A 27,149-nucleotide genomic window follows, 5' to 3' on the forward strand; every position below is an offset into this window, starting at 1 on the left:
AAATGGGATCCTGTGCAAGTTTGCTGAGAATGGATTGATCATTTGCATTCTTACTGAGTTCAGTGGGATTTACTCCCTTGCAATCATGCTTAGGATAGGTGAAACTGACCATAGGGGATGAGGGGAGGAAACACAAGGGGAGGACTGGAATGGGAGCAGGCAGGACAGGGAGGGGAGAAGGACAGGTTTGATCATTTGCAGGTTTATTGAATTCAGGGCGATATACTTCCATGCAATCATGCTTAGGATAGGTAAAACTGACCGGGGTGGGGTGGGGAAGGAGGGCTGGAGTGGGCAGGAGAGGAGGAAGGAAGGGGGAGGGGAGGAGGAAGAAGGAAGGGCGAGGGGAGGAGGAAGGTAGAGGCGGCCCCCACCCTCTGGAACTCCCTCCCACAAGATCTTCGGCACATCTCTTCCCTGAATATGTTCCGTAAGGCCTTAAAGACCTGGCTTTTCCAACAGGCTTTTGGGATTTCTGGGGAGGTTTAATGTCTTTATGATTTAAATACTGCTTACCATATATTGTTTACTGTTACACTGTATTTTGTATTCTATTTCGTTGTAATTTATTGTATGTACGTTGCCTAGAGTGGCCATCGGCCAGATAGGCGACACATAAATTAAATTTTATTATTATTATTATTATTATTATTATTATTATTATTATTATTATAAGGAGGGGAAAAAGCAGGTCTAATCATTGCATGCTTATTGAGTTCAATGGGATTTACTCCTATGCAATCATGGTTAGGATAGGAAAAACTGACCATGGGGGGGGAGGAGGGGGAAGGACCGTATTGGAGGGAGCAAAGGAAGGGGAAGGGAAGGGCAGGTTTGATCATTTGCAGGCTTATAGAGTTCAATAGTATTTACCTCCGTGCTATCATGCTTAAGATAGGTAAAACTGACCATGGGGAGGGGGAAGGGAAGGAGGGGATTGGAAGGGGTTGGGGATGGGGAGGGAGGGGCAAAGGAAGGGGGAGGGAAGAGGCAAGAGGAATAGGAGGGAGGAGGAGGGTGGGTTTGATCATTTGCATACTTTTTGAGTTCAATGGGATTTATTTCTGCAGTCATGTTTGAAAATGGAAATGGACTGCCTTCAAGTCAGTCCTGACTTATGTTGACCCTATGAATAGGGTTTTCATGGTAAACGGTATTCAAAGGTGGTTTTACCATTGGCTTCCTCTGAGGCTGAGAGGCAGTGACTGGCCCAAGGTCGCCCAGTGAGCTTCATAGCTGTGTGGGGATTCGAACCCTGGTCTCCCAGGTTGTAGTCCAACACTGACCTGGGTGAGGGGCAGGGAGGGGAGTGGGAGCAGATTGGGTGGGTGGGTACTGGGCAGAAGGGAAGCCCCTTTCCTTTATTTATTATTATTTAATTTATATCCCGCCCTTCCTCCCAGCAGTAGCCCAGGGCGGCAAACAGAAACAATAAAAACACTTTAAAACATCACAAAAAGACCTTAAAATACATTAAAACAAAACAACGTTAAAAACATTTTTAAAAAAGCTTTTAAAACATCTTTTTTTTAAAAAAAAAAGGGTTAAAACATTAAAGAAAACATATTAAAAGCAATTATAACACAAACGCGGACTGGGATAGGTCTCAACTTAAAAAGGTTTGTTGAAAGAGGAAAAGTCTTCAAAAGGCACCAAAAAGATAGCAGAGTGCAAAAGGAAAACATTGTGAACAGTATCATTGCTTTTCAGCGTTTCTCCCACCTTTTTATTCTACAGCAGGCACATGTAGCCTCCCACCCAAATTTAACCAAAACTTTCCCTGGCCACATCCACACCAGGCCTTTATTTCACTTTGGACAGTCATGGCTTCTCTCAAAGAATCCTGGGAAGTGTAGTTAGTGAAGGGTGCTGAGAGTTGCTAGGAGATGCCCTGTTCCACTCACAGAGCTTCAATCAGAGCAGCTGACTGTTAAACCAGTCTGGCCACTGAAGCTCTGTCAGGAATAGCAGTCTCCTCTCAGCACCACAAACTACACTTCCCAGGATTCTGTGAGGGAAGCCATGACTGTCTCACGTGAAATCAAAGTCTGGTGTGGGTGTGGCCCTCTGATTAGCCAAGCCCAGCAGCTGTGAGGCTTTTAGAACACTGACAGTTGGTTCTTACTGAGCATGCCCGCCCTTATCATTGGCCTCCAGCCAAAATTTCTTAAATTAATTAAAAATCAGCCAGGCATTTTTTTAGCTTTTAAACTGCAGAAGATGAAGGTCAGAGTATGGGGCAAGGTCAGTATTAGGATTACAGGTAGTCTGTGAACATGGCTGATTTTCAATGAATTTCAACAGATTGGGAGAACTCTCCGAGAAAAAAGTCCCAAAGGGCTCTCGGTTTTTCTCTCTCTCTCTCTTTAGACTTTGAACTCTCTATTCTCTCTGACTGTTTTGTGTATCGCCATGAAAATTGACAGGGTTGTTAAGCAAGTGTTTCTGAGTTCAGGACTATAAATTTTTGAAGGTTTTTTTTTAAAATGAGCTTATGGGAAGCATCAGAATGGCAGGGGGGTATTTTCAGTTTAACATTGCGGAATATGAATAATCCACGCTGGCTATAGTATACAGCCACTCTCGTGGCTGTGTAATAATTAGGTGAAATTAACCAAGTTTACTTTTAAGGCATTACAGGAATCTAATAGCAGAGCAACGTAAGAACAGGTAACGATGGAGTTAATAGAGAAGGGTGAGGTTACACACTACTATGAAACACATCAGAAATTATACATCCAAGCCAATTGATACAGTAGTGGTATTTCGGTTCACAACTAAAAAGACTATCTTACAATGGTGATAAGGTTTTATTTAATTTGAATTGTGACAAAAGTTCCTGTAGCATTTTAAAAGTCTAGGGTGACACCTAGGAGAAAATGAGAATGCAGCAGTTTGGGGGAATTACTGTCTGTATTATCAGAGGAATGAGAGTGGTTTATGTCAATGCCAGAAAGACAGTTTAGGATGTATCTGTAGACACACAATTGCAAACAGGTATAAATTAACCATCTAATTACGTTTATATGCTTCTATCCTAAATATAGCTAGGAGAATCCAAAAACTGGAATATTTCCCAATATTGCACCCATCCAACATTCTCAGGAGTTTGTGTCAGTTAGTCTGCTATAATTATGAATGTAAAATGGGTAACAACCTTTTTTTTTTTAAAAAAATGTCCTTTTAGTAGCTAAGACATTTATGGCATTACTGGAACTGAGTATTCCTGCAAAGAAGCGGAAGGGCATATCATCGTAATTCAAAGATGATGAATTAGCTCAACTAGTAGAATAGCAGTTCTATTCTACTATCTCTATTCAGTGAGGTAGCAAACCTAATTGAACTAAATGAGATTTACTTGAGTATGTGTATATACTTTCATTTACTGTTTGGTATTTGTGATCTGAGTTGAAAGGGAAGAGTTTTCATAATTTGCCTGAATTTTATGAAAGATGAATCTGCTGGTATACATGTATGTTAAATTGGATAAAATGTTACAAATTAATCCATATGCTACGAATACTATTGACAGTAGCTGGCCAGTGGAGAAATAACTTTCCATTTTTTGAACTTCATAATATTATCTTGAAAAGATTACAATAATTATAATAATTACAAAACCTGCCAGGAAAAAAAATCTCACTTTTAAAATGGAAAACATCACACACAATAGCTATTTGGAACTGGGACTAAATCTACAGCTCTGAAGTACAATCTAAGTAGCATGAGATTTGCTCTATGAGTGCATGGGAGAAGAACATCTATTTTAAAAAGTTGTAAGGGGCGTGGAGACGTCTGTGTAACAAGCAACTAAGAATTCTACATAATAATAAAGCTTCTGGATTTCTTACAAACCTGCTCTACCTGAGAGTCTTAATGATTCTGAGATTCAGGAATATTTGGGTGACATCCAGCAGTGTTTATATGCCAGCAGAATGGGCTTCCATTCATACAATGGGACTTCCCCTTCCTCTCTTTCCCTCCTGCACCACCACATCTGGGGAGGGGCATGGGGGTTTGCAGGGGGAAGGAGAGGAAATGGAAATGTCACTGCACGAGCAGAAGCCTGCTCATGCTACACTGAATGTCATCCTTTATTGTCCCCTTTTCCTGTTTATCCTTTCAAACACTAGTTTACCTAAAGTCAGTAATTTAACGTTAGTTTACCTAAAGTCAGTAATAGCAAAAAATGTTGCAACGTAATAGTTTTTTGTTGTGACCCACTCTGAGATCATTTGATGATGAAGGGTCGGCTATAAGTTTTATAGATATAAATAAATGAATTGATATTTATTGATATACAGTAGGGCCCCGCTTCTTAGCGCCCTGCTTTTCGGTGTTCTGTTAATATGGCGCCAGCGGGGCAATCAGCTGGAGGGGGCTGGAGCTCTCAGCTGATCGTGGAGTGTGCTACAGCTGATCTTCTCAGGGGCGGTCAGACTCGCGCACTCCAGCTGATCACGCCAGAGGAGGGGAAGATCAGCTGTAGCTTGCTACAGCCGATCTTCTCTTCTGGCGCAATCAGACTCTTACTCAAGCTGATCGCGCCCGAGGAGGGGAAGATCTGATCTTCTCCTCTTCTGGAGCGATCAGCGGGTTAGGTTCCAGACCCCCGTGCTACAGCTGATCTGCTTTTTGGCGGTTTTCGCTTTCCGGCAGGGGTCTGGAACCTAATCTGCCGTATGAGTGGGGCCCTACTGTAAATAAAACAGCTTTGTGCATATTGGCCAAATATATTTATTATAAGTTAAATTTATAATAAAGGTCAGTTCCTGGTATCTTCATGATCTAGAAACAGAAGTTTATTCATTTAGGGGAGGTCTTAGTTGTCAGTGGCTCCCATGAAGGTCTGTGGAGCAATTACATGTGCTGCAGTCTTGGACATATAGGCATGGGCAAAATGTGGAATTATCAATTGTGTCTGCTTAACATTCTGCCACAAAAGTAATAAGCTCTTGTGATTTATGGAACAAAATAAACAGGCTACAGTTGGCAACATTGATTGGTGAGACCTGGCATATGTACCTGATGCAAACACTAGGATCCCTGAGGAAGGACGTGGGTTTAGTTTCCCTTCTATTGTTATTTTCTGACTGCAACTTTTCATTTGCTCCAATACAGTGAATGATTCTATTCACTGTTATGGCAAAAGTAAAACTTACTTTTTCACATGTTTGAATGGGACCTTCATAACTTTGCTAGGTGTTGATCCTGAGTTTCCAGTAGTCTGCTTTACTATGTTGGATTTCTCCTTGGCTTCCTTACCCAGGTTACTTTGGAGAACCATCTATCAATATTATGCTTCGAACCTGAAATTGTACAAAGTTTGTGTTCCTGAACATCTTGGAGAACCATTTGCTGGTTCTTCTGAGCAAATGCTTTCAAGTATAGACAGTTTTATAAATTAGGTTTTACAGTATTAGGAAATACAAATAATGGATTTGTTGTTCACCTATACAGAGAAAAAAATCAGTTTCGCTGGATGAAAATTTACTCTGTGATCCAGCTAAGAGGAGTTTGTCATTCATGTTTAACATAATATTTTCTAGCTAATATTAATGGAAATAAATGAAATCTATGTGGTAGATACCATGTTCAAACAAAAGAGTTATGTCCAACAAATATAAGGAACTCTGGGTGACATTTACTAGATTCTGCCCACTTGTATAATGGGACTTTGCTCAGTGGGACTTGAGATTTCTCTCTTCTCCCCTGCAGCTCCTCACATACCTGAAAAATCTGCTTAGCAGGGTCCTCCAACCTTCCAGAGCAGATTTGGGGGTGCTAGAGGAGGGAAGGAGAATCCTCACTGCATGTTAGAATGCCCACTCACATGTCATTGGATCCCTATGAATCCTCATTGGATCACCCTCTGAATCAGTAGATTTTGCAGTCTACTGGGACTTTGCAGTCAGCATGGTATACACGCCCAAGTGTAAGGACTAGCAAAGTTGTCCCACCTTAATTCCCTTTAGCAGGTGCTTCAGAAAGAAAAACCAATCAGTTTACAAAGCTGTGAGGCGGAGATATATGTTGCTCAGGAGGTGGCTTGATTTTTTTTCTGCTGAAGAAAAAATACATAACAAATTCTGATGCTTTCATATACCATCTGAATTCTGAGATGCAGTTTGTCCTTCCTTTATATATAGGCTCTGATTCTCCTGATGTGGCCATTGTATATGGTATATAGATACATGTAAAAGTAATGGGAGCTGGAGTACCAAGGAAACAGGACTCTGGGCACTGAGAATTTTCAGTGTATGGGCTGGATTTCTCTCTAGGTTTTTGGTGTTGTGTAAGATAGGATTCTGAAAGTTGGCGCTCCAGTCATTGCTGAATAATTGAACTGAGTCACATTTCTACTATCTTGCTATTTAAGTGCATAGTAACAGAACACTTAGCAAATGTTATAAATGGGCAGACCACTTAAAAGAGAAGGTGACTCACATGTTGGGCTTTCTATATCTTTAAAATAAATAAATCAAAATTCTTGTATGAATATTCCTAGAATTCAGTTAGTTGCTATTCTTTCAATTCAGGAAACCTTGCAGTATGTATGCCCATTCCCACCCCCAGTACTGAAGACAGTGCCCTTTCATGCCTGAGAGACATTGTGTAAAACTCTGTTTACAGGCACTGTAAAAATGTTTCTTTCCATCTTTGTTTACAGTCACCTTTTTTTCTTTCAGCTGTACTCGCTGAATGACTACAAACCTCCTATTTCAAAGGCTAAAATGACACAGATTACTAAGGCTGCAATCAAGGCTATAAAGGTAGGAAACTGATTTTACTTCTTACCAATGTCTCTTAACGGATAGTGGTCTGTTAGTGCAGTGGAAAGCACTAACAGTTTAATAAATTTAATTGTAAAAAATCAGTGCCAAATAACGTTCTAGTTAATGGCCTGGTTCACATATTACGTTAAATCATAGTTAATGTTTAACTGCCAAATTTGGATACCACCCAGTATACTGAGTAATCACTTAATGATTCATCAATGGGAACTAATAACAAGAGATGAATTCATTATAGCTGCAAATCTCTGCACAAGTAATTTACATGTTGCATAAAGAAGGTCTGGATGGAGGTTTCTCTTTGCCACAATGCCCTCCTGAGCTCGTTTCTATGTTCTCAGTAGGATGGGATGGGAATAGAATTGGGTTGTATTGACTCCTGTGGGAGTCCTCAGTGCAAGAAAATAAATGAATTTTTTATATAACTGCACTCACTGAGAAAAATACCTTCTTGTTTTCTTTTAGTTTTACAAGCATGTTGTACAAAGTGTTGAAAAATTCATTCAAAAGGTAAGTTATGAAACTGAACATGAATGTTAGTATCTTGAGCATATACATGTATAGATTTTAAAAGATAGATTACAATGCATGTACACATAGAAGGCATTGATGTCACTGATAATTACTTTACTGGGTATGAGCATTGCATCTGTGATAACTAAGAAGGCCTGTTTCATGCTGTGGTAGCTGTTTGTTGCACTTTGAGAGTTAAATATGAATTAATTTGACCTTTTTAATGTACTATTTATTGAACACCATTTTGGTTGTAAGAGCACCCATATTTTAAAGAAAAAATGTGTAAAGTTTCTTAATAGCTGAAGTAGACTTCGTTTTCTGTATTGTGAGCAATGTTGTGCCATGCACATAGGATAGTGTAGTCATTTATAGCACAAGTAAGGAATAAAAAAGCATCTTAGACTGCTGTTAAGATGCTAAGCTAGTAAAGCTTTAACTACTTAAAATATTAGATAATTTTAAAGACTTGGTGAGCAATCCTAACCTCCAGATCTGCTGGCTGCAGAGAGTTAGATATACCTTCTCACCAGCAAAGAGTGTCTTTGTATGAAATATATCTGCCCTGGAGGCCACCATTAACCCCCTCAGAAAGCTCCGCAGAAGTCGATCTACCATTTGCAGTGTTTATATGGGAGGTACGCTCCAAAATGGAATCTTCTTGAAATAAGGTGGATCCAAAGCCCCTTCCTTCCCCTGAGAGCCTGATTGATTTGGCCCATCATAGAAACTAATGGGAGGAGACTTTTTTAAAAAACAACAACAAAGAGCTAAAGATTAAGAAGAACCCCAACACATACTGCCCATCAATATTTTTGCAATTTTTCTAGTACATTGAACTATTTAAACAGCAATGCATCTAGGTCAGTAGTTGTAATTTGAAATTACTTGTTCTGCTACATAGATTTCTGTAATGTATGGTCAGCAAATAATTCACATATAATCTGTTTTCTTTCTATATTCCTCTGTAGTGTAAACCAGAATACAAGGTGCCTGGCCTGTATGTCATTGACTCTATTGTTCGACAGTCTCGACATCAGTTTGGACAAGAAAAGGATGTGTTTGCTCCTAGGTTTAGCAATAACATAATTAACACTTTCCAGAATTTATACCGTTGCCCTGGGGATGACAAGGTATGGTGGTCTTCTACATTTTTTCCCTCCAAACAGAACAGTAATTGAAGTTCAGTGTTTGCAAACTTCATTTTAGTACTAAAGGAAAGCTATAATTTATTTCTTCTTGACAGTGGCCCTGGGAAAAAAGTATATGTTGTCAGTAAGAATTCAGGAGAAAAGTTTTACAATCATAGACATTTTAAAGTAATGACTTTAGAACTTTTGTACTGTTCAGGATATTTGTGGAAAGAATGAAAGTAGTGTAGTGATTTTTGTTTTACTTATAGGATTATTATATACTCTTACACTGTTTTTATAAAGTGAACATTATTAATCTTGCATAATGCTTTTGTTATTTTTTCACAGTGCTTCAATTACAGTGGGTGGTATTCAGCACACTCATTTCATTGGTGCATGAACTTTGGGTTGTGCAGCAGAACTGCCCATCCTGACTCCTTTCTCACACACCTGTTAAGTCTGTTCTGAGGGTTCCCCCAACCCTGCAAAGCAGATCTGAAGAGGGTTCAGGGCATGGGTAAGGACGGGAGGGGGAGTTTAATTGCACCAACAGAAATCCTTATGCTGATGGAATGAGTACATTGGATACCCCCCATTATCTTTCAACTTCCCTGAAAATACTTACAAGGGAAGCCAATGATATTGTCCATATAAGGTTGTATCCATTGATGTCCTTTCACTGACAGAAGGCTCTGATCCAGCAGAGGCTTCTGTCCATAGAATGGAAAGGATATAATTTTTGCCACTTCTCCCTCCCCCACTCCCGTACTGTTCCAAAGAGTCCTCAAACCCTCGAGCAGATGGGAGGGGGAATGCAGGAGGAGGGGGATTTGGTGAACACCACCTTTTCTCCATTTGTTGAAGGAAGCTTCAACTGGATCAAAGTGCCTTCCGTCAGCAGAGGGACACCATTAGATGTAACCCACAGTGTAGATGGGACATAGAACATGAGAATGACTTGCCACCTATTATGCTTGTAGTTAAGCTGGTTTGAATCAAGCTGGGGGGAAAACAAAACAAAATATCTTCTTTGTGTTTTTGTTTAAAATATTTATGCTTTTAAGCTCTGTGCTAATCCAAAGAGATGAACACTCTGGGTGGTGTTCAACTAAACAGCTGCACCAGTGCAAGGATTAGCGCTAGGACCATGGGATTTCCCCCCTTTCCTCCCCCTGTGTGCACCCTGCAGTGCCCCAAAATCTGCTCCAAATGGTTGGGGAGAGGTTTGGATGGACATGAGGAGAGGAGAGAGAAGAGGAGAATGTTCTGTTGTACAAGGAGAAATCCTTGTGCTGATGGAACAGTCTGCTTAATACTACATTGAATACAACCCTCAGTTTTCCCTCTTTTTCTCTGACAACTTGGTGAGTTATGCTTCTGTGGTTACCTCTTACAGAGAAGGAGCTGAAGCTGACCGAGAATTATTTTATTTGGTCACTCAGTGTGATCCTCAGTGATTGAACTGAGATACTGGGAGTCCAAATTGAGTAGTCTGTTCACTGTTGCACATAGGCTTCTTTCAAATGACCCTCTAAAACATAGTTTGGAGAATCAGGAGCATGCCTCCTTTTCTTTTGCATACTGACTCCTTCATCCATTTCCAGGTTGTTGTAACCATAATCTGTCTTGATATGTGAATTAGGCAAGCTATAATTAGTGTCAGCCTCTAAACTAGGGTAGCCGATGTGGGGCCCTACTGATGTTTTGGACTACAGCTTCTATCAGCCCCATACAGCAATGCCAATGGTGTGAGTTGAAATCCGCAACACCATAGTTTGAAGGTAGCACTAATCATGCTGACTGACTCAGGTGGCATGAAGAATAATAATGCATGTAATACAGCAACCTTGAAATGGCGGAGGGAATTGGTGGTGGGCTAGATTTTATTATCATTGTTTTCAGATTTTTAATGTCTAATGTATTTGTATGTCTATTTTGTACATCGCCCAGAGTGGCTGACTAATAAATTCAATAAATAAATAAATAAATAAATAAAATTGACATATAGGAGAGGAACAGGGAGCACACAAGCCCATAGCACATTCCTGATCTTCCAAGTCATGTTCTGGATAATTGCCCAAATTCAGCCATAGGCTTACATGCTTTGGAACAGTAGAGGCTTACATGATGCAAATTCAAGTATTAAGTTTTGTGTTATCCCTGTTTCCTTTTTAGAGTAAAATTGTTAGAGTACTAAATTTGTGGCAGAAGAATAATGTGTTCAAAAGTGAAATTATCCAGCCTCTATTGGATATGGCAGCAGGAATTCCTCCTCCAGTCATGACCCCTGTCTTGCCTGGGACAACCGCTACTATGAGTAACAATACACCAGGTAATGAAGAATCTGATTGTATAATTTTGTTCTTGCTTTCATGAATGTTGTCAGCTGATGAGAAAAAAGTTTCTATAGTAAGAACCTTGCATTACAGTTCTTTAATTTGAACCTAATTATAACTAACTTGGTTAATGTAAGGATGGGGAACCTTAGGCTTCAGAGCAAAATGTAGCCCTCCAGGACTTTGGCCGTTGGAACTCTTCCTAGGGCATAGTTCCTCAGGCAATATTCCTCACCAATCTTGCTTTACGTCCTCCTTAAGTGTTTTTTTTCTCGCTGAAATGTGTCCTTGAACTCTGATAATGCTTCTTGCTTGCCTGAATGGAGAATAGAGAGGGACATGTGAATGTGTCAGAAACTAGCCTACTGCACAGAGATAAAATTTACAGTCATTGCTCTGCTGACTCTTGCCTCTGGCCCAGCTCACAATTGACATGTGGGTCCCAGAAGTGTATGTGTCCCTCAGGCCGTGGGTTAATGCTTGCAAATTTAATTGCGACCAGCTCTTTAGTTAAAGCAAATTGAAGACTTATGCATACAGGTATATGGGGGTATCAAGACAGATTTTAGAAATGATGGTGGCAACTAGGCTTTCTGCTTCAAATTTGATGGGTTCATAGTGATGAGATGCCATTTCTGTCTGATCGTTTTCAGATGGTGCACTTTTGTATTTGTTGCTCAAGGAATAGAGTTTTGTCTTGTGCTGTTGGTCATCATTCTTGCCTGTAATAATAATATATAGGTCAAGTACAGGTTGTGTCTTTCTCTAGTCTAGGTAGTTCCATAATTAATTAATTAGATTTATATCCCGCTTTTCCTCCCAGTAGGAGCCCAGTACCTAATTGTATGTACCTGGATTTCATATGCTTTACTGAAGAACCTCTCTGGAGATAAATAATTTTGGTTGGTTTTTACTTTTGCCATTCACTGCTGTTCTCTTTATATACTTGTTATTAGATAAATTCCTGTCTTTCTCCTTGTTTTCAGGAACACCCGTGACACCTGCTACGCCAGCCAATGTGGTTCAAAGTTTACCTGATCCTTGGGTGTCTCAGATAGCTAATACAGATACCCTTGCTGCTGTAGCACAGATCCTGCAGAGTCCACAAGGCCAACAGGTAAAATGTGATTGGTTTTTTACTGCTATATATAGTTTAAATTGTCCATGGAAGGTTTATAAGTAATTCCCCCCCACACACACTTTGATTCTTGATTTGGCAGAAGCTGGCACTAAATGTGATTCTGAATGCCAGCGTGTTTAATGCACTTGTTTGTATATGTCAGCATGTTTCCACCTTGTTTCTTCCAGGATATCTCTGGAAACAGTGTAGGTTTTCTGAAAATTGCTTGAACAAATCGAGTGTTATGTATGAAATATAAACAGATATAATAAATAATTATAAATATATGGATAGGTTTTGTTTTTACTTTGGTGTCTTGCTACTTAGCAAAGCACATTTTAAGAGAAGCTGGATGTCACTACACCTTAATTTCCAATGTCAGAATAGATACTCAAGATTGTGTATATAATATTAGCAAAAATGTAATTTTTTCTCCTCTTACCTTCCCTGTCCTTATTCCAGCTTCAGCAGTTAATACAGACACTGCAAATGCAACAGCAGAAACCACAGCCATCATTACTTCAAGCACTGGATGCTGGTCTTGTTGTTCAGTTACAAGCCCTCACTGCACAACTTACTGCTGCTGCTGCCGCCACCAATACACTTAATCCATTAGAACAGAGTGTCTCTTTTAACAAGGTAGAAGTTGATTTACCAGCTTTGAGACTAGTGTTAACAGAATAGTCAACTAGTGTTTATAGAATATCTTTTCATAGATTTTGTTTCCTTGATCTTCTAAATATCTTCTAAATCTCATGACAGTAGAAAAGTATTAAAATATGTCAAATTTATTAAAATGTTTTAAAAGTGATATTCTGAAGCTTTCAGCTTTGTTCAGAGACATTGGCCCTGATCTAGAAATATGGGAACAAATCACAGTGTCACACTCCAAGCCTCATCTCCAGACGTGGGGATGATGGGGGTGTCTATATGCAGACCCCCACAAGCAGATGTTCCTTATCACCACCATGTTTGGTGCTTTGATATGCAGTTCTTGACCCAGTTTTAGCATGCAGAGACTTCTACTTTGTTAAGTAATAGGCTGTTAAGTTTCTTTCTTTGCAATCCCAGGGGCTTACTGATGGATCCACCAGACTGATTGTCAATGACTGGTTCAAACCTTGACCCAGCCATATAAAACAGCTTACCCTCACATGGTTCTGTACTGCTAGTGCCAGGTTTAATTTGGTTGATGGGTGCTTATGTGTTAGTACACCAGCAAAATATAACCCAGTTTAAATGTGAGACTGGTTGCATTTGTTTGAAGTGTGTTGTCTTTCATAAAATGTCAGCCATAAAATGTAACTATATGAAGAACCATGTCCTATTCATCCGTCTCTTGCTATTTGTAGCTTATTTATAGCTTATCTGTGTTTTTACCATTTGCATATGCCAAGTACAATAATAGCTAAAAATATGAAAATATACATCTCTGAATTAGTCAGATAAATAGGTAACACTAGTATGCCTTGCACAGGTAGAGATCTTCTTTTAAAGATACTATCTTGAATGGTATGTGTGTTTAGTGCATTTCTAATGCATTATTTGTTTTCTCCTAGAAGCTGATGGACAGGTTTGGTGATTTTGGTGAAGAAGTTGACATTAATGAAGAACCTAAAAAAGAAACTCCAACTTCCCAACTGTAAGACTTCACTTCATTTAATATGTTGGAAATAAGTGTGAAAAGTAGACTTCCTGGTTTGTGTGCTTGCACATGTGTGGACAAAATCTAATTCATATCTTGTCTTATTGAGCTAAGAAATAATGATCCGAAAGCAGCCCTTATGTATTTATTTAAGAGCATGTGGATGTTCTTAGTTTGTTGTATTTTCTTAGATTCCTTTTTTTGCAGACTTTGTTAGGGAAAAAAATGCAAAGCATTTTGTTACATTACTTCTCACACCATCAAGTGTTGTGTCTGGCCCAGCAAATTAATAAGGTTCTTCATAGATAGATAGTATCATAGATAGTAGAGTTAGAAAGGGCCTACAATGCCATCAGGTCCAACCCCCTACTCAGTGCAGGAATCCAAATTACAGCATACCTGACAGGTGGCTGTTCAGCTGCCTCCTGAGTGTCTCCAGTGTTGGACAGCCCACCACCTCCCATGGTAATTGATTCCATTGTCATACCACTCTAACAGTTAGGATGTTTTTCCTGATGTTCAGTCGAAATCTGGCTTCCTGTAACTTGAGCCCATTATTCTGTGTCCTGCACTCTGGGATGATTGAGAAGAAATCCCAGCTCTCCTCTGTGTGACCACCTTTCAAGTACTTGAAAAGTGCTATCATATCTCCCCTCAGTCTTCTCAAGATTAAACATGCCCAGTTTTTTCAGTCTCTCTTCATAGGGCTTTGTTTCCAGTCCCCTGATCATCCTCACTGCCCTCATCTGAACCTGTTCCAGATTGTTTGCATCTTCCTTAAAGTGCAGTGTCCAGAACTGGATGCAGTACTCAAGATGAGGCCTGACCAGTGCTGTATAGAGGGGAACTAGTACTTCACACAATTTGGAAACTGCTTCTGTTAATGCAGCCTAAAACAGCATTTGCCTTTTTTGCAGCCACATCCACATTGCACTGGTGGCTCATAGTCATCTTGTGCTCAACAACAATATGTTGTACACCGCCCAGGGAGCCATTGGCTATGGGCGGTTTATAAATGAAATTAAATAAATAAATAAATAGATCCTTCTTGCATGTAGTATCGTTGAGTCAAGTATACCCCATCTTATAAATGTGCATTTGGTTTCTTTTTCCTAGGTGTAGAACTTTGCATTTATTCCTATTAAATTTCCTTCTGTTGTTTTTCAACCCAATGCTCCATCAAGCCCATCAAGATCCCCTTTGAATTTTGTTTCTGTCCTCCAGGGTATTTGCTTTCCCTCCCAATTTGTGTCATCTGCAGATTAGATAAGCATTCCCTGCACCTCCTCATCCAAGTCATTAAAAAAATGTTAAAGAGCACTGGGCCCAGGACTAAGCCCTGTGGTACCCCGCTTGTTACAGCCCCTGTGTTTGAGAAGGAACCATTGATAACCACTCTCTGAGTACGATTCTGTAGCCAACTGTGTATCCACTTGATAGTTGTTCCATCCAGCCCACATTTAGCTAGGCACTTTATCAAAAGCTTTGCTGAAGTTGAGATATATTATGTCCACAGCATCCCCACAGTCTATCAGGGAAGTTACCATCAAATTTTTATTGGATTTAAATCTACATAGAATCTTCTTAAATCAGTTTACTTTTCCTGCAGCCTTTGGGTTAGTTACACAGTTTGCTGCTATTGGCATTGCTTGTTTTATTGAATGTTGCTTACTTAAAAGATACTGATATTTTGCAAAAATTGATTTGTTGTTACGGATGTTGTAGTTTTATGCCCTGTTTTTAAACAGAATTCTCAAAGTCCCATCATTGGCTTGGACCCTGTTGTTCTTCTCTATCATATTGTTGTCATAAATACATTGTAAGTTTGAGCAGTTCTTTTGGAATCAGAAAGTCGTAGTATGGGTTCCTTTAAAAATTACGTACTGAACAGAGCTTTCTTGCTGCCCGCTTCCCACTGCCATTCCTTGTGTCACCAGAAAGTCACTCCTGAGAAAACACTCTAGAATAGAATAGGATTTGCCCCTGGGAGTTGCAACAAGAATGGGAATTCTGGGAGGTCCCTAGCATGAACAGAAGTGCCTTCTCTTCACATACCATATTTTGATTAAAGCCATTATTGAAAACTTAAGGCTATCAACAGATTGCAAATTAATTTGAACTTTAGCTTTCTCCTAAACCAGAGTTGATATTAACTAATCTTTAAGATGACCATCAAGTGAAAAGTAGATTGACTATTCTTATTGTGTGTTTTAGGCCTCTTGTGTCTGAATCTGTGAACAATTCACTTTTTCATCAACTAGCTGAACAATTACAGCAACAGAACTTAGAACATCTCCGCCAGCAGCTTCTGGAGCAGCAACCTCCAAAGGTATTTCAGTTTTTGAACAATTTATGTTTTCCATTTTTTAAAATGTTATTACTGTGCTTCTAGTTAGCATCAGATGGTCTATTCTAAATGTTCTTTATCATAAAAACAGAAAACCATTAACTTATTTGCTTTTTATCTTTTTTCTGATAGTAGAGGTAGTCTGGCTTTTTTGGGGTGGGGGGATAAGTTGCCACCAAGAAGCACTTCCCTGACTTCAAAAGTTAAGTGGTGGAGGTTGGTAAAAGTGGTTTAAATGGAAACTGGAGTAGGTAGCGGGTAGAGGATACACATCCCAATGACATGATCTTTCTTTCCATGTTCCAGGTTCATACTATTCAATTGGGGAGGCATAGGGTTATGAAAATACGGGTTGCTGAATATTCTTCCATTTTGATTGAAAGTGGTGCTTTAAGAAGGACAAGAATATCCCCCCTATAAAAACAAACAATTGCACAAATTCTCTCTTCATAGAATCATAGAATAGTAGAGTTGGAATGAGCCTATAAGGCCATCAAGTCCATCCCCTTGCTCAATGCAGGAATCCAACTTAAAGCATACCTGACAGGTGGCTGTCGAGCTGCCACATGTAAGAGAGTTTAACCTTTTATATGCTTTTCACTACCATTGTTCTTGCTCTCTCCAACCAGCTCCATTTTTCTTCCAATTACTTTCTGCACATTACAGTTCTTTGCAGTCAGTCGGATTTGTCTGTTTGACAACATGCTGAGGGCAAATTAAGTCAATTCAGAAAGCACTGTCCTCACTCTGAATAGACAAACCATTTTTGACTCATTTCAAAGCAATCACTGAAGGGGAAGAAGGCTTTTTGCCACAACCACAATTTCACAAAAGTGCCCCATGAAATCCAGCTTTAATAAATAATTTTGCAAATAAAAACTTTGTTGCTGTAAGCCGATAACAGGCTTTCAGTTACTTTGATACAGAATTTTGATACAGTTTTTCTGGTGCAAGAGTGAATTGTCCTTGGCATAATCTCTCCCGCCGCGCCCCCCCCAAAAAAAACCACATTAATAGTATGTAACTTGCCTTCATAGCTGTATGAATTTGGAGTATAGCAAGTCTACTTTGTAGTTTTGTGTAGTGGTACAAAAGGAGCTTGTACAAAGAATATCTGAATAGGGAGAATAGGAAAAGATACATGTTGTAAAGAAAAGATTCTGATAGTGGAAGCACTGCGAAAGTAACTGTTAGATAATAGTTATATATAGCTAGTCACCAAAATAAAATATAGGGTCTGTAAAGTCAGTGAAATAACACTGATAAAGTTTGAGATGAATGAACTGAAAATCAGATACAGCAGATCAGGGTAGTAATGTTAAGAATTAGTTTAATGTACCCATATTGATATTCTTCAACACTGGTTTAATTTTAAAAATGCCCTTCTTCAGAAGAAAATTGAGGAGATTTGCCTTTAGATGTCACCAAACATTGTTGCTTAGCACCCTTTTAATATAGATTAAAATAACTTTAAAATCTAGCTATTTAGCTAAATTTCTGAATCAAGGCTCTGAGCGGCATTTGATGCAATCATACTTTGGGAGGCTCAAAAGTTTAACTTTTCCTGTGTAACAGCCTTTTCAGTGTAATGCTTGCTTAAAATGCAGAACTTTGCAGCCCTAAGTTAAACCTACAAGACTTAATGATAATAATCTGTTACCTATTTGAACTTGAGTTCTCTCAAGTATGTATCCAGTAGGCTGTCTTGAAATACAGAACTGAAGTGTGCCACATCTGTAATATATTCCTTAAGTGCTAGTCATTGAACCTTGATGAACTTATTTTAAAATGTATAGGTTTACAAGGGAGAAAAAAGCAATAAAATGCATTCTGAGTGAATTTACTGAATTCCCAAAGTGTATAGTCAGCTTTTTTTTTTTACAATAATTTTTATTCAAATTTTCATAAAACATAGAAAACAAAATCATAAAACATTCAAAGACAAAAAACAAAACAAAACAAAAATGATTAAACAAAAAAAAATAAAATGTTGACTTCCCATTTGTCACATATCAAATCAGTTATAGGTCTACAATATATAACAATCCTGTCTCTTAAATCATATTATAAAATCACTTTCCTCCAGTAGTTATCTTAATTAATCATCAAATCTCATAAACATTACTTTATTCTTTCCACAAAAAGTCAAAGAGAGGTTTCAATTCTTTAAGAAATATATCTATCAATTTTTCTCCAAATAAACATGTCAATTAATCCATCTCGTTAATAATTATAATAATCTTATTGTCATAACCATAGTCCAAATAAACATTTCGATTAATCCATCTCATCAGAATCTGTTAGGTCCAATAATTTCAATAGCCATTATTCCATTATCCCTATTAGTTCCATCTTCCATCTTCAATAGTCCTGTTAAGTCCAGTAATTTCAGTGTCCAATCTTCCATTATCAGTATTCCATAATAATCTTGCTGTTGTAGCCATAGTCATATAATAAGAGTCTGATGGGAATTTCCTCTATCCCAAATATTTTCTTGCCATCCATTCTGAATAAGTTGCTGAAATACTGTTGTAAAGTCATATCTGTGTTCTTCTTTTTTACAAAATGCACTGGCTCATCTCTTAAGAGTTTTTCCATTGTCACATGGCTGCAGTTAATTCCATAGATTTTCTCTATATCAAGCTCCATCACATCATTCCAGTCCAGAAGATTATCCAAGCCATTGATAACTTTATCTCTAATATCTTCATTAATTTCTTCAGAGATAACGTTAAATTCCAAACAGTAGATTTTATTTCTAAAATCCATAAACTCCAGATCTTTTTCCAATTCCACATTTGTTCCAATCTCCAGGACTTGTATCTTCCCTTTATTTTTTCTTTTCTCATCTCTGATCTCATTCTCCTCTCTCACAGGATCCCCTAATTCTTTAAGCTCCTGCGTCATTTTGCTCAGTTCAATTTTCAGCTCCTTACTACCCTGTCGCAGGGTTTGTTTCGTTATCTCAATCTCATCCATTATTTTCTGAAACATAATTACTTCCAGATTCTCAGCCACTTTCTTGATTGCCATTTTTAAAACCACGAAAACAAAGCAAAACAAAAATAAAGAAGAACCACTTCTTATTTCAGCAACAATTGGGTTAATATTCCAGGCTTGATGACATCACAGTATAAACAGAGCAACCTGCCTTATCTCTCTATGTTCAAGAATGCAAAACAAATTTAGTTCCCAGCATCAAAACAGTTAGTGGCGTCGTGAAGAAGCAGATTCGTCAAAATAAAATAGACCAAAAAGAGAATAGTCCCAGACAATATAATATTCCTCGGAATAGAAATCAGGAATAGAAATCCCTCTTCTGTTTATTATCTTTAGAATGCACTTCCAGGACAGCTTTTTGCGACAGAAACAGAGATAAGCTGTTAATTTCGTGAATAACAGAGAAGAGCTATATCTCACCCAGAAGTTGTCCAAAGCCGATCAATCTGACAAATCTCCTTTTGCTGCAACAATTTAAACCAAGTAAAAAAAATAATAGAAAGAAGGGTGCTTGCCTGTTAGTCCGTTCTCTCTTTAAAGAAAAGATAAACGTATCACTTAAGCAGATAGAGCTTGTTAGGAAGTCCGTCCGGCATTGTTGGCTGGACCTTATCTCATAAATTAATGAAATCCAGTCCTCCCAACAAAAACAGGCTTTTGAGGTTGATCTCTACGTTTCTCCCTGCCCGGGAGAAATTTCATCAGTCAAAAAAAAAATGTTCTGACTGATTTATATCTGAATAAGCTTCTTTTGAGGCGGGAGCCCGTCCCAAAAGCAGGCACAAGCGAAGTCACCCTTCCCGGAAGTCAGTGTATAGTCAGCTTTATACTTGGGCGAAGTAGCTGTTCTTCTAGATAAAAAATACATGACTCTTTGATTATATAATGGTATCTAAAGCTTTTAATACTATCAAGTTCATTGAGGTTTTTCAGTTGCATTTCTTGAGAGTATGGGTGGCTACCCCATTAGCTGCATACAGCCCCCCTTCCCCCCACATATTTCATTTAAAAATAAAATTCACTACTCCTATGGGTCCCCTGCTATGATACCAAAAGTTTTTTTGTGGGCTCCCCAAACTGCCCCCCATGGTAAATTAATAAAATAAAAAAATTAGTTTTTACTCACTGCTCCCATAATATCTCATTGAATGCAAAAGGCTTTTTGTGGCCCCTCAAGGCCCCCAAATTTGTCCAGTGTTTTAAATAAATGTTTTTAATTTCGTAATTCTTTTTACAAACGAGGGTCTCATGTTGTGTTTTTGTGATGCCATATTTTTGTGACCCTCCCAGGGCTCCCAAATGTGTTTTTCTATTTAAAAGCAGTATGGTCTATTAAAACTGTAAAAAATATTCCAAATATTCCAGTGATTATACAATTTTATGCCCAGTTGTGCTATTGCACATATGTACAGTTTCAAGTAAAAAGAAGAACAAAAGATTAACGTAACATATTCTTATTTTGCAGGCAAGCCCTGAGGAAACACAAGAAGGAAATTTTGGTTCTGAGCATTCCGCATCACCTTCACAAGACAGTAGCCACCAGCAATTTTTAGAAGTGGAAACTAATCTTGACAATTCAATGGATGTTCAGCAGCAGGTGAACTTCACTATTTCTATTTAAATGTGTGAAGTGTGAACTCTGTGTTACAGTTAACTCAATCAATAATATCAAGCCTGTAAATAATAAGACAATACAGTGGCCTCCATCAGGATCTTAATGGGCAGCAACGTGCTATGAATATGTTACTGGGCCCAAGGATTCTCCTGTAGTCACTGAACAGATGGTTGACTTCAGTTTTGAAAACCCTACTAACCTCTTGGGGTGGAGCATTACCTGTATACTCTCAGAGTCTGAGTGTGGGGATTTCCCCACATCACCCTTTTCTGTGTGTAGGACCAAAATGAGAAATAAGATCTGTATAAGAAAACCATTTTGTGTATATAGAGTGCTCTTACTAGATTGCACTGAACATGTTTTCCTGTACTTTCGTGTGAGCACCTAATTTCTTGTCTATTCAGGACATGGAAATAGATGAAGGCCAAGAAGTTATAGAACAGGAAGTATTTGAGCAAGAGGAAAAGAAATCAGCAGTTCCTTCAAGATCAAGAACACGTTCAAGATCTCGTTCAAGGTTTTTGAAATTTTCCTAATATAATTTTCTTTTTTTTAAAAAAATTGTCCTAATGTTTAAAAACCAGAATGAGTTATATATTTTTCTTACAAATGTGTGGGAGTTTTCCTGTTAGCAGTATTGAACTGATTGTTTTACAGGTCTCCAAGAAAAAGAAGGTCCAGATCACGATCTGGCTCTCGAAAGCGTAAACATAGAAAGCGTTCACGCTCTAGATCAAGAGAAAGAAAGAGGAAGTCTTCAAGGTCCTACTCAAGTGAAAGAAGAGCTAGAGAGAGGGAAAAAGAACGACAGAAAAAAGGGTTACCTCCTATACGATCCAAAACACTAAGTGGTAAGTTTCATCTCCTTGCAGTTTAAAATTTCTAAGAACAAACTATTATTTCATTTGTTATTCTTTCAAATTAAACTGGAGGTTGAGCTGGTTTCTTGGAACTTTTGATGTAGTGTTAACTAGTTCATTTGCAGTACATACTGATTCTGGTGTTAAGATTTTCTGTGCTTCCATTCTCCTTCATTGAATTTGTGGGACTGATACTTCCTTAAATTGGAGAATTGTCTTCCCCAGCTAGGATGCCATCAGGTAGCTGGTCACATTACCTAGTGTCCGAAGGCAGGAATGTGCAGAAGTCAAGACTAAACTGGTTAATGTGCAGTGTAATTCTCTCCATCGTCTAGTCTGACTTCTGGTATTGCACCTGCCTTCTGACAGGTTTCTATTTTGTCTGCTAACTCAGGTCTTGCTGAATTTATACAAAGTGGTGAGGAAGGGGAGGGAGGACTGAAGTAGTTCTTGTCTGGGCTAAATTCAGTGTGTTGTTCTTTACCTTTTAAAGATCTAGTGCAGATATTTCCAACTTCTATCAAATTGATGGTCGCTGCAGAGAACACTTTTTTGACTGCAGTCCCTAAGTTGTAGAATCAATTGTCTTTTGAAGTCTGTCTGATTTGGGAGTTTAACCTTTTTGAGTAAGCTTCAAAGATGTTTATTTAGACAAATATTTTATCATTTACAATACTATTATGTATTGTTTGCTCTTATAATTTATATATTTCACTGTATTTTTATATTGTATTCTGCCATATTTATTGTATGTACATCGCCTAGAGTGGCCACTGGCCAGATAGGCGACACATAAATTAAATTTATTATTATTATTATTATTATTATTATTATTATTATTATTATTATTATTATTATTATTATTATTATTATTTATTTGCTTTTACTCAATGCTATATTGTGAATATGCTTTTCCCAACATACTTTTTTAAAAAAGATTGTTCTATCACTGTTTCCAATACTACTGTTTCCCACGTTGAACTGTTATATTGCAATGCAGACTATGTATTTTCTCAATAAATAACATTCCCAAATAAGCATTTCACCTAGCCATTCTCATCCCAGAAAGGAGATACCTCGCAAAGATGATAGACAGAGGTTCAGGCAGTTCTTTAGCCAGTTCCTTCATTACTCTAGGATGCAGTTCATTGGGTCCTGGAGATTTGAACTTGTTCAAAGAAATTAGGTGTTGTTTGACCATTTGTCCATCAATTGCAAGCTGGAAGCATGCCCCTTCAACTTGTACTTCATGTTTGCCAGGAGGGTCATAAACCCTCTTTTGGGAGAAGACTGAGCCAAAGTAGGAATTGACCACTTCTGCCTTTTCTTTGTCATCTGTTAGCATTTTGCCATCCTCAATGAGTAGCTGAATACCCATTTCTTTTCTCTGTCTTTTACTATGGAAGTACCCGAAGAAAGCTTTTTTGTTGCTTTTAACATCCCTTGCTAACTTCAGCTCCTTCTTAGCTTTTGCCTTCCTGATACCATCCCTGCAATTCCATGCTACCTGTCTGTACTCTTCCTTTGTGGCCTGGCCTTCCTTCTATTTCCTATATGTATCCTTTTTTGTTTTCATGTCATCTCTGAGCTTTTTGTGAAGCCACATTGGCTTCTTCTGCTGTCTTCCACCTTTTTTCCTTATTGGAATTATTTGCAATTGTGTCTTTGGAATTTCCTTTTTTGGAAACTCGCACTCTTCTTGGACTCCTTTTCTCATTAGGGTCCTTGCTATGGGCTCTTACTTATAATTGTCCTGACTTTATTAAAATTGACTTTCCTGAAGTCCAGGGTGCGCATATGGCTATTCTCAGCTTTTGCTTCCTTTAAAATTAAGAACTCAAGTATAACATGGCCACTTTCCCCCAGAGTTACCATAACTGTGACTTCATCCTCTAAGACAGTAATCTCTGTTGGTTAGAATCAAGTCAAGGATGGCTGATCTTCTAGTTCCTTCTTCCAGTTTTTATAGGAGAAAGTTATCAGCAACATAAGTCAGGAATTTCTTGGAAGAGCCATGTTTGGCAGAATTTGTATCCCAACAGATATTGGGGTAATTGAGGCCCTCCATTTCTACTACATGCCTCTGTGAAACATTGACAATATGCTTTTAAAAAGTTTCATCCTCATCTTCTTCTTGATTGGGTGATTGGTAGTAGACTCCAACCACCATGTTCCTTTTATTCCTTGCCCCATTAATTTTAATCCAGATACTCTTGATGGAACTACCAAGCTCATCCTCCTGTATTTCTGTGCAAGGATATTTTTTTTAACATATGGTTAACGCATTCTTCCCAGGCCTCGTGAGGTGCCACCCATCACTTTCCAGCAGTCCGTCTTCTAGGAAGTGTAGCCCGTGGTCCCAGAATCCAAATCTTTCACATTGGCACCACCTTCATAGCCAGTCGTTCACCTGGAGTATTTTTCTTTCCTTTTCTGCTCCTCTTCTAAGTACTGGAAGGATGAATGAGAAAACTCTGTGCCCCCAAAGTCTTCCTTCCCAGGGAGTTTCTTTCCCAGAGCGTCAAAATCTGATGTGATTTCTTTGTAGCTCCACTTGGAAGTATCATTTTTCCCCCACAGGGATGAGAAGAAAGGGATATGTGTCAGTGGACTTTATGAGTGCTGCAACCTTTCAGTCACATCTCTAATCCATCCTCCACAGAGATAGCGTACCAGGAGAGTCCAATGGGTCATCTTGGCATACTTGAGTTTCAATCCCATGCGGTAGGGAGTTTCTCCAGTGGGCACCATGACACCCCCAAGTGGGTACTGTCTTCCTCTGCTAGTGCTTGAGCCAGGAAAGAGTTAACGCTCCAACTGTCCTCCTGTCTCATCTTCAAGTACCTGAAAACGGTTCCATAGTTCCACCGGAGTAGAGCATCTTCTAGTTCTGCTCCTGTCACCCTTTTCCACAGTTTCCTCCACTTTGTTTTTCTTCTCAACACTCTCCTCTTCTGCTTCAACTTGCTATTGTTCTTCCCCCTCCTGTACTTCTCTTTGTTGTTGTTGTTGTTGTTGTTGTCCCAGTGTTCTGTCTAAGCACTCGTCATCTTTTCTTATATCCTTGAGTGTGGCCTCTCATCGCTCCAGGCCTCTCACTTTTTCTTCCAGCAGTGCAACCAGCTTGCACTTGTTGCATGTGTATACCATGTTGTTCTCAGGCAAGAAAACAAACATCGCACACACTTTGCAGGTCACTACAACTGGAGTGTCCTTTCTGTCCATTGTCTCTATTACCTTTTTGTTTATATTTATATGCCCTGTGCTTTGTCCTGTCCTCCTTGAAGGTTAGGAGAGTCCCACTAGTATGTGATGTGCGCTACAAGAAAAGTTTTTGTTAGGAGCCTCCTCTTGACCTCCCCCGCCAAATTCAACTGTCAAACTCCTGTTAGCTCTCCCTTTTTGCTCACTCTCTGAGAGCTGGCTCACTTGTAGACCAGCTGAGGCAGCTTCCTCTGCTCTGCTTGGTTAGGAGTCAGGAAGCAGACATGACTAACTTAGGTTCATTAATTTTCATGTATCTACTCTAAGAAGGACTTAGTTGAATACAACCCAATACTTTATATGCTTTTAGTAGAAACTCATGGCTTTGTTAATCTGCATCTACAGTACTTACCATGGTAACCTGATCTGCAGCACATATCTGTGTTTCTTCTTTTGCTTATTTTGCATCAAAAATTTCCTATTTACATGTAATATAACCTTTCCACATTATATTCAAAATTCTAGCAGTCCATGTCTCAGGATCATGCCGGTTGTTCCTCAGTGGAGGTGTCAGTTATGATTAGACTTCTATGCCTAAATTAAACAATTTTATTGATTGCTTTGGTACATTACATATCCTGTGCAAGGTCACAACCTGTTTTAGCTTGCCTGTGGCCAAAGCCAGGGTAAACGTTTCCAATATACAGTAGGGCCCCACTCATACGGCGGGTTACATTCTGGACCCCCGCTGTAAAGTGGAACTCATTGAATAGAATGGCGTGCAGTGCCCGAAAACCGCAGTAAAAGCGGAACAAGTGCCGTATGAGTGGGGCTTGCGTCTAATTGAGACCGCTGTATTAGCGAATCACTGTAAATCGAAGCGCCGTAAAGCGGGGCCCTACTGTAAGTGAGTCTGTACAACAAACTCTTATTTGATTTATGCAATATTTGTCTTTACAGTCTGCAGTACTACACTTTGGGTTGGTCAGGTGGACAAGAAAGCCACACAACAAGATTTAACCAATTTATTTGAAGAATTTGGACAAATAGAATCTATAAATGTAAGTGAAATTATCACCCTGTGCTTTGTAGCATACATGCAGACTTCTGTGGTACATTTGGACCCCAGGGGCACTTTTTGTTGTGTAAGTTACACATAAGTAGACTTACAGGAATGTCCTTCTTGGATATTGTCACGAATTTTAACTTGTACAACATCCCCAAATTTCAGCGAGTTACCACTTACTATTTTCCTTCTGGAAACAAAAAACCCCCAAACATCTGAGGTCCAAATATACCCCAGCAAAAAGCTCCAGGGGCAATTTTCTGCCTCAGGCACACTTTTATTTTGTAATTTACACATGAGTGGACCTACAGGGTTATCCTTCTAGGATATTGCCACAAACTGTCACCTGCACAGCATCCCCAAATTTTAATCAGTTCCATTTTCCTGTTTTCTGTCTGGAAACACAAAACCACTGGGGTCTAAATATACCCCAGCAAAAAGTCCTGGGGGCAAATTGTGTTTACTCAGTATTCATGAGGAAGGGGCTTGTGCCGCAACACAGGAAAAATGGTCTCTGGGGGAGAAAGTTACCCCACCCTTCCATTAGAAATCTCATTGGGGTATAGATATACCCCATAGATGGCCAGTGTGATTTTCCCCCCAGTCTGAATAAAGGTCAAAAATAACATAACTTTGTTTGAACTGCTATATACCGTTTAGTTAAAAATAAGGGCTAGTACATAGAGGTATCGTATCAGTTTGGACCCAGAGAAATGTAAGTGAAGTTCTGCTCACACATCAAGGCTTGCCTGTCTCTCCATTCTTCCTACATCACTCCTGAAAATCAGGGTGGTCCTCCAGAATGGCTGGAGGATGCAGAAGGATGAGAAATTGACATAAATTGGGGAGGGGTACTCTGACTTTCAGCTGGAGCAGAACTGCAAAATCATCCTCCTGACACTGATGTTACTAATGCTTACCAGGGCAGGTCAGCAGTGAGGTTGGAACTGCATGGACACAGTGACAAGAGTGCTAGAGACTTTTACTGGTGCACCTGCACAGCCCCTTCCAATCCCAGTAAGCAGCAGTGACAGCACTGTTCAGAGGATGACACCATCCACTTGCATTGGATACTCTGATTGATTGATTGCATTTGTATACCACCCCATAGCTGAAGCTCTCTGGGCAGTTTACAACAATTAAAAACATTTTTAAAAATATACAAATTTAAAAACACATTTTTAAAAGGCAATCCCAGCCACTAGTATTCACTTTAACCTTATTTGGTTCTTCCTTATAGATGATCCCTCCCAGAGGTTGTGCATATGTCTGTATGGTTCACAGACAAGATGCTTATCGTGCTCTTCAGAAGCTAAGCTCAGGATCCTACAAGATTGGATCTAAAATTATTAAGGTACCTCTTCATTACTGGTATCTATTTTAGGAATTTTTCAATAATTCTGTAGAATAATTTTCTTGTCAAGGCAGTGATTAGATGGGGACGTTTTGTAAAACAGACAAGGAACATGAGAATACTAAAAAAAGAAAATATACATTAATATGCCTTTATGGCTGG

At 38.9% G+C, this 27,149-nt stretch overlaps 1 protein-coding gene across 3 annotated transcripts in view; it reads left to right on the forward strand.

Annotated features, from left to right (window-relative positions):
* The window catches only part of SCAF8 (SR-related CTD associated factor 8), a 113,596-nt gene that overhangs the window by 20,247 nt on the left and 66,200 nt on the right, over nucleotides 1–27,149 (forward strand). For 2 of the 3 annotated variants that reach the window (XM_061624199.1, XM_061624198.1), the window contains exons 2-14: nucleotides 6,690–6,773; nucleotides 7,260–7,304; nucleotides 8,279–8,440; nucleotides 10,616–10,772; nucleotides 11,763–11,893; nucleotides 12,359–12,535; nucleotides 13,456–13,538; nucleotides 15,756–15,870; nucleotides 20,354–20,485; nucleotides 20,908–21,020; nucleotides 21,161–21,354; nucleotides 25,528–25,628; nucleotides 26,874–26,987. In XM_061624199.1, the coding sequence (XP_061480183.1) occupies nucleotides 6,690–6,773; nucleotides 7,260–7,304; nucleotides 8,279–8,440; nucleotides 10,616–10,772; nucleotides 11,763–11,893; nucleotides 12,359–12,535; nucleotides 13,456–13,538; nucleotides 15,756–15,870; nucleotides 20,354–20,485; nucleotides 20,908–21,020; nucleotides 21,161–21,354; nucleotides 25,528–25,628; nucleotides 26,874–26,987 (1,608 nt within the window). The remainder of the gene's footprint in view (nucleotides 1–6,689; nucleotides 6,774–7,259; nucleotides 7,305–8,278; nucleotides 8,441–10,615; nucleotides 10,773–11,762; nucleotides 11,894–12,358; nucleotides 12,536–13,455; nucleotides 13,539–15,755; nucleotides 15,871–20,353; nucleotides 20,486–20,907; nucleotides 21,021–21,160; nucleotides 21,355–25,527; nucleotides 25,629–26,873; nucleotides 26,988–27,149) is intronic. The other variant, XM_061624200.1, reaches the window with a different exon arrangement.

This window comes from Rhineura floridana, chromosome 4, assembly GCF_030035675.1.
Source record: "Rhineura floridana isolate rRhiFlo1 chromosome 4, rRhiFlo1.hap2, whole genome shotgun sequence".
NCBI classification, from domain to species: Eukaryota; Metazoa; Chordata; class Lepidosauria; order Squamata; family Rhineuridae; genus Rhineura; species Rhineura floridana.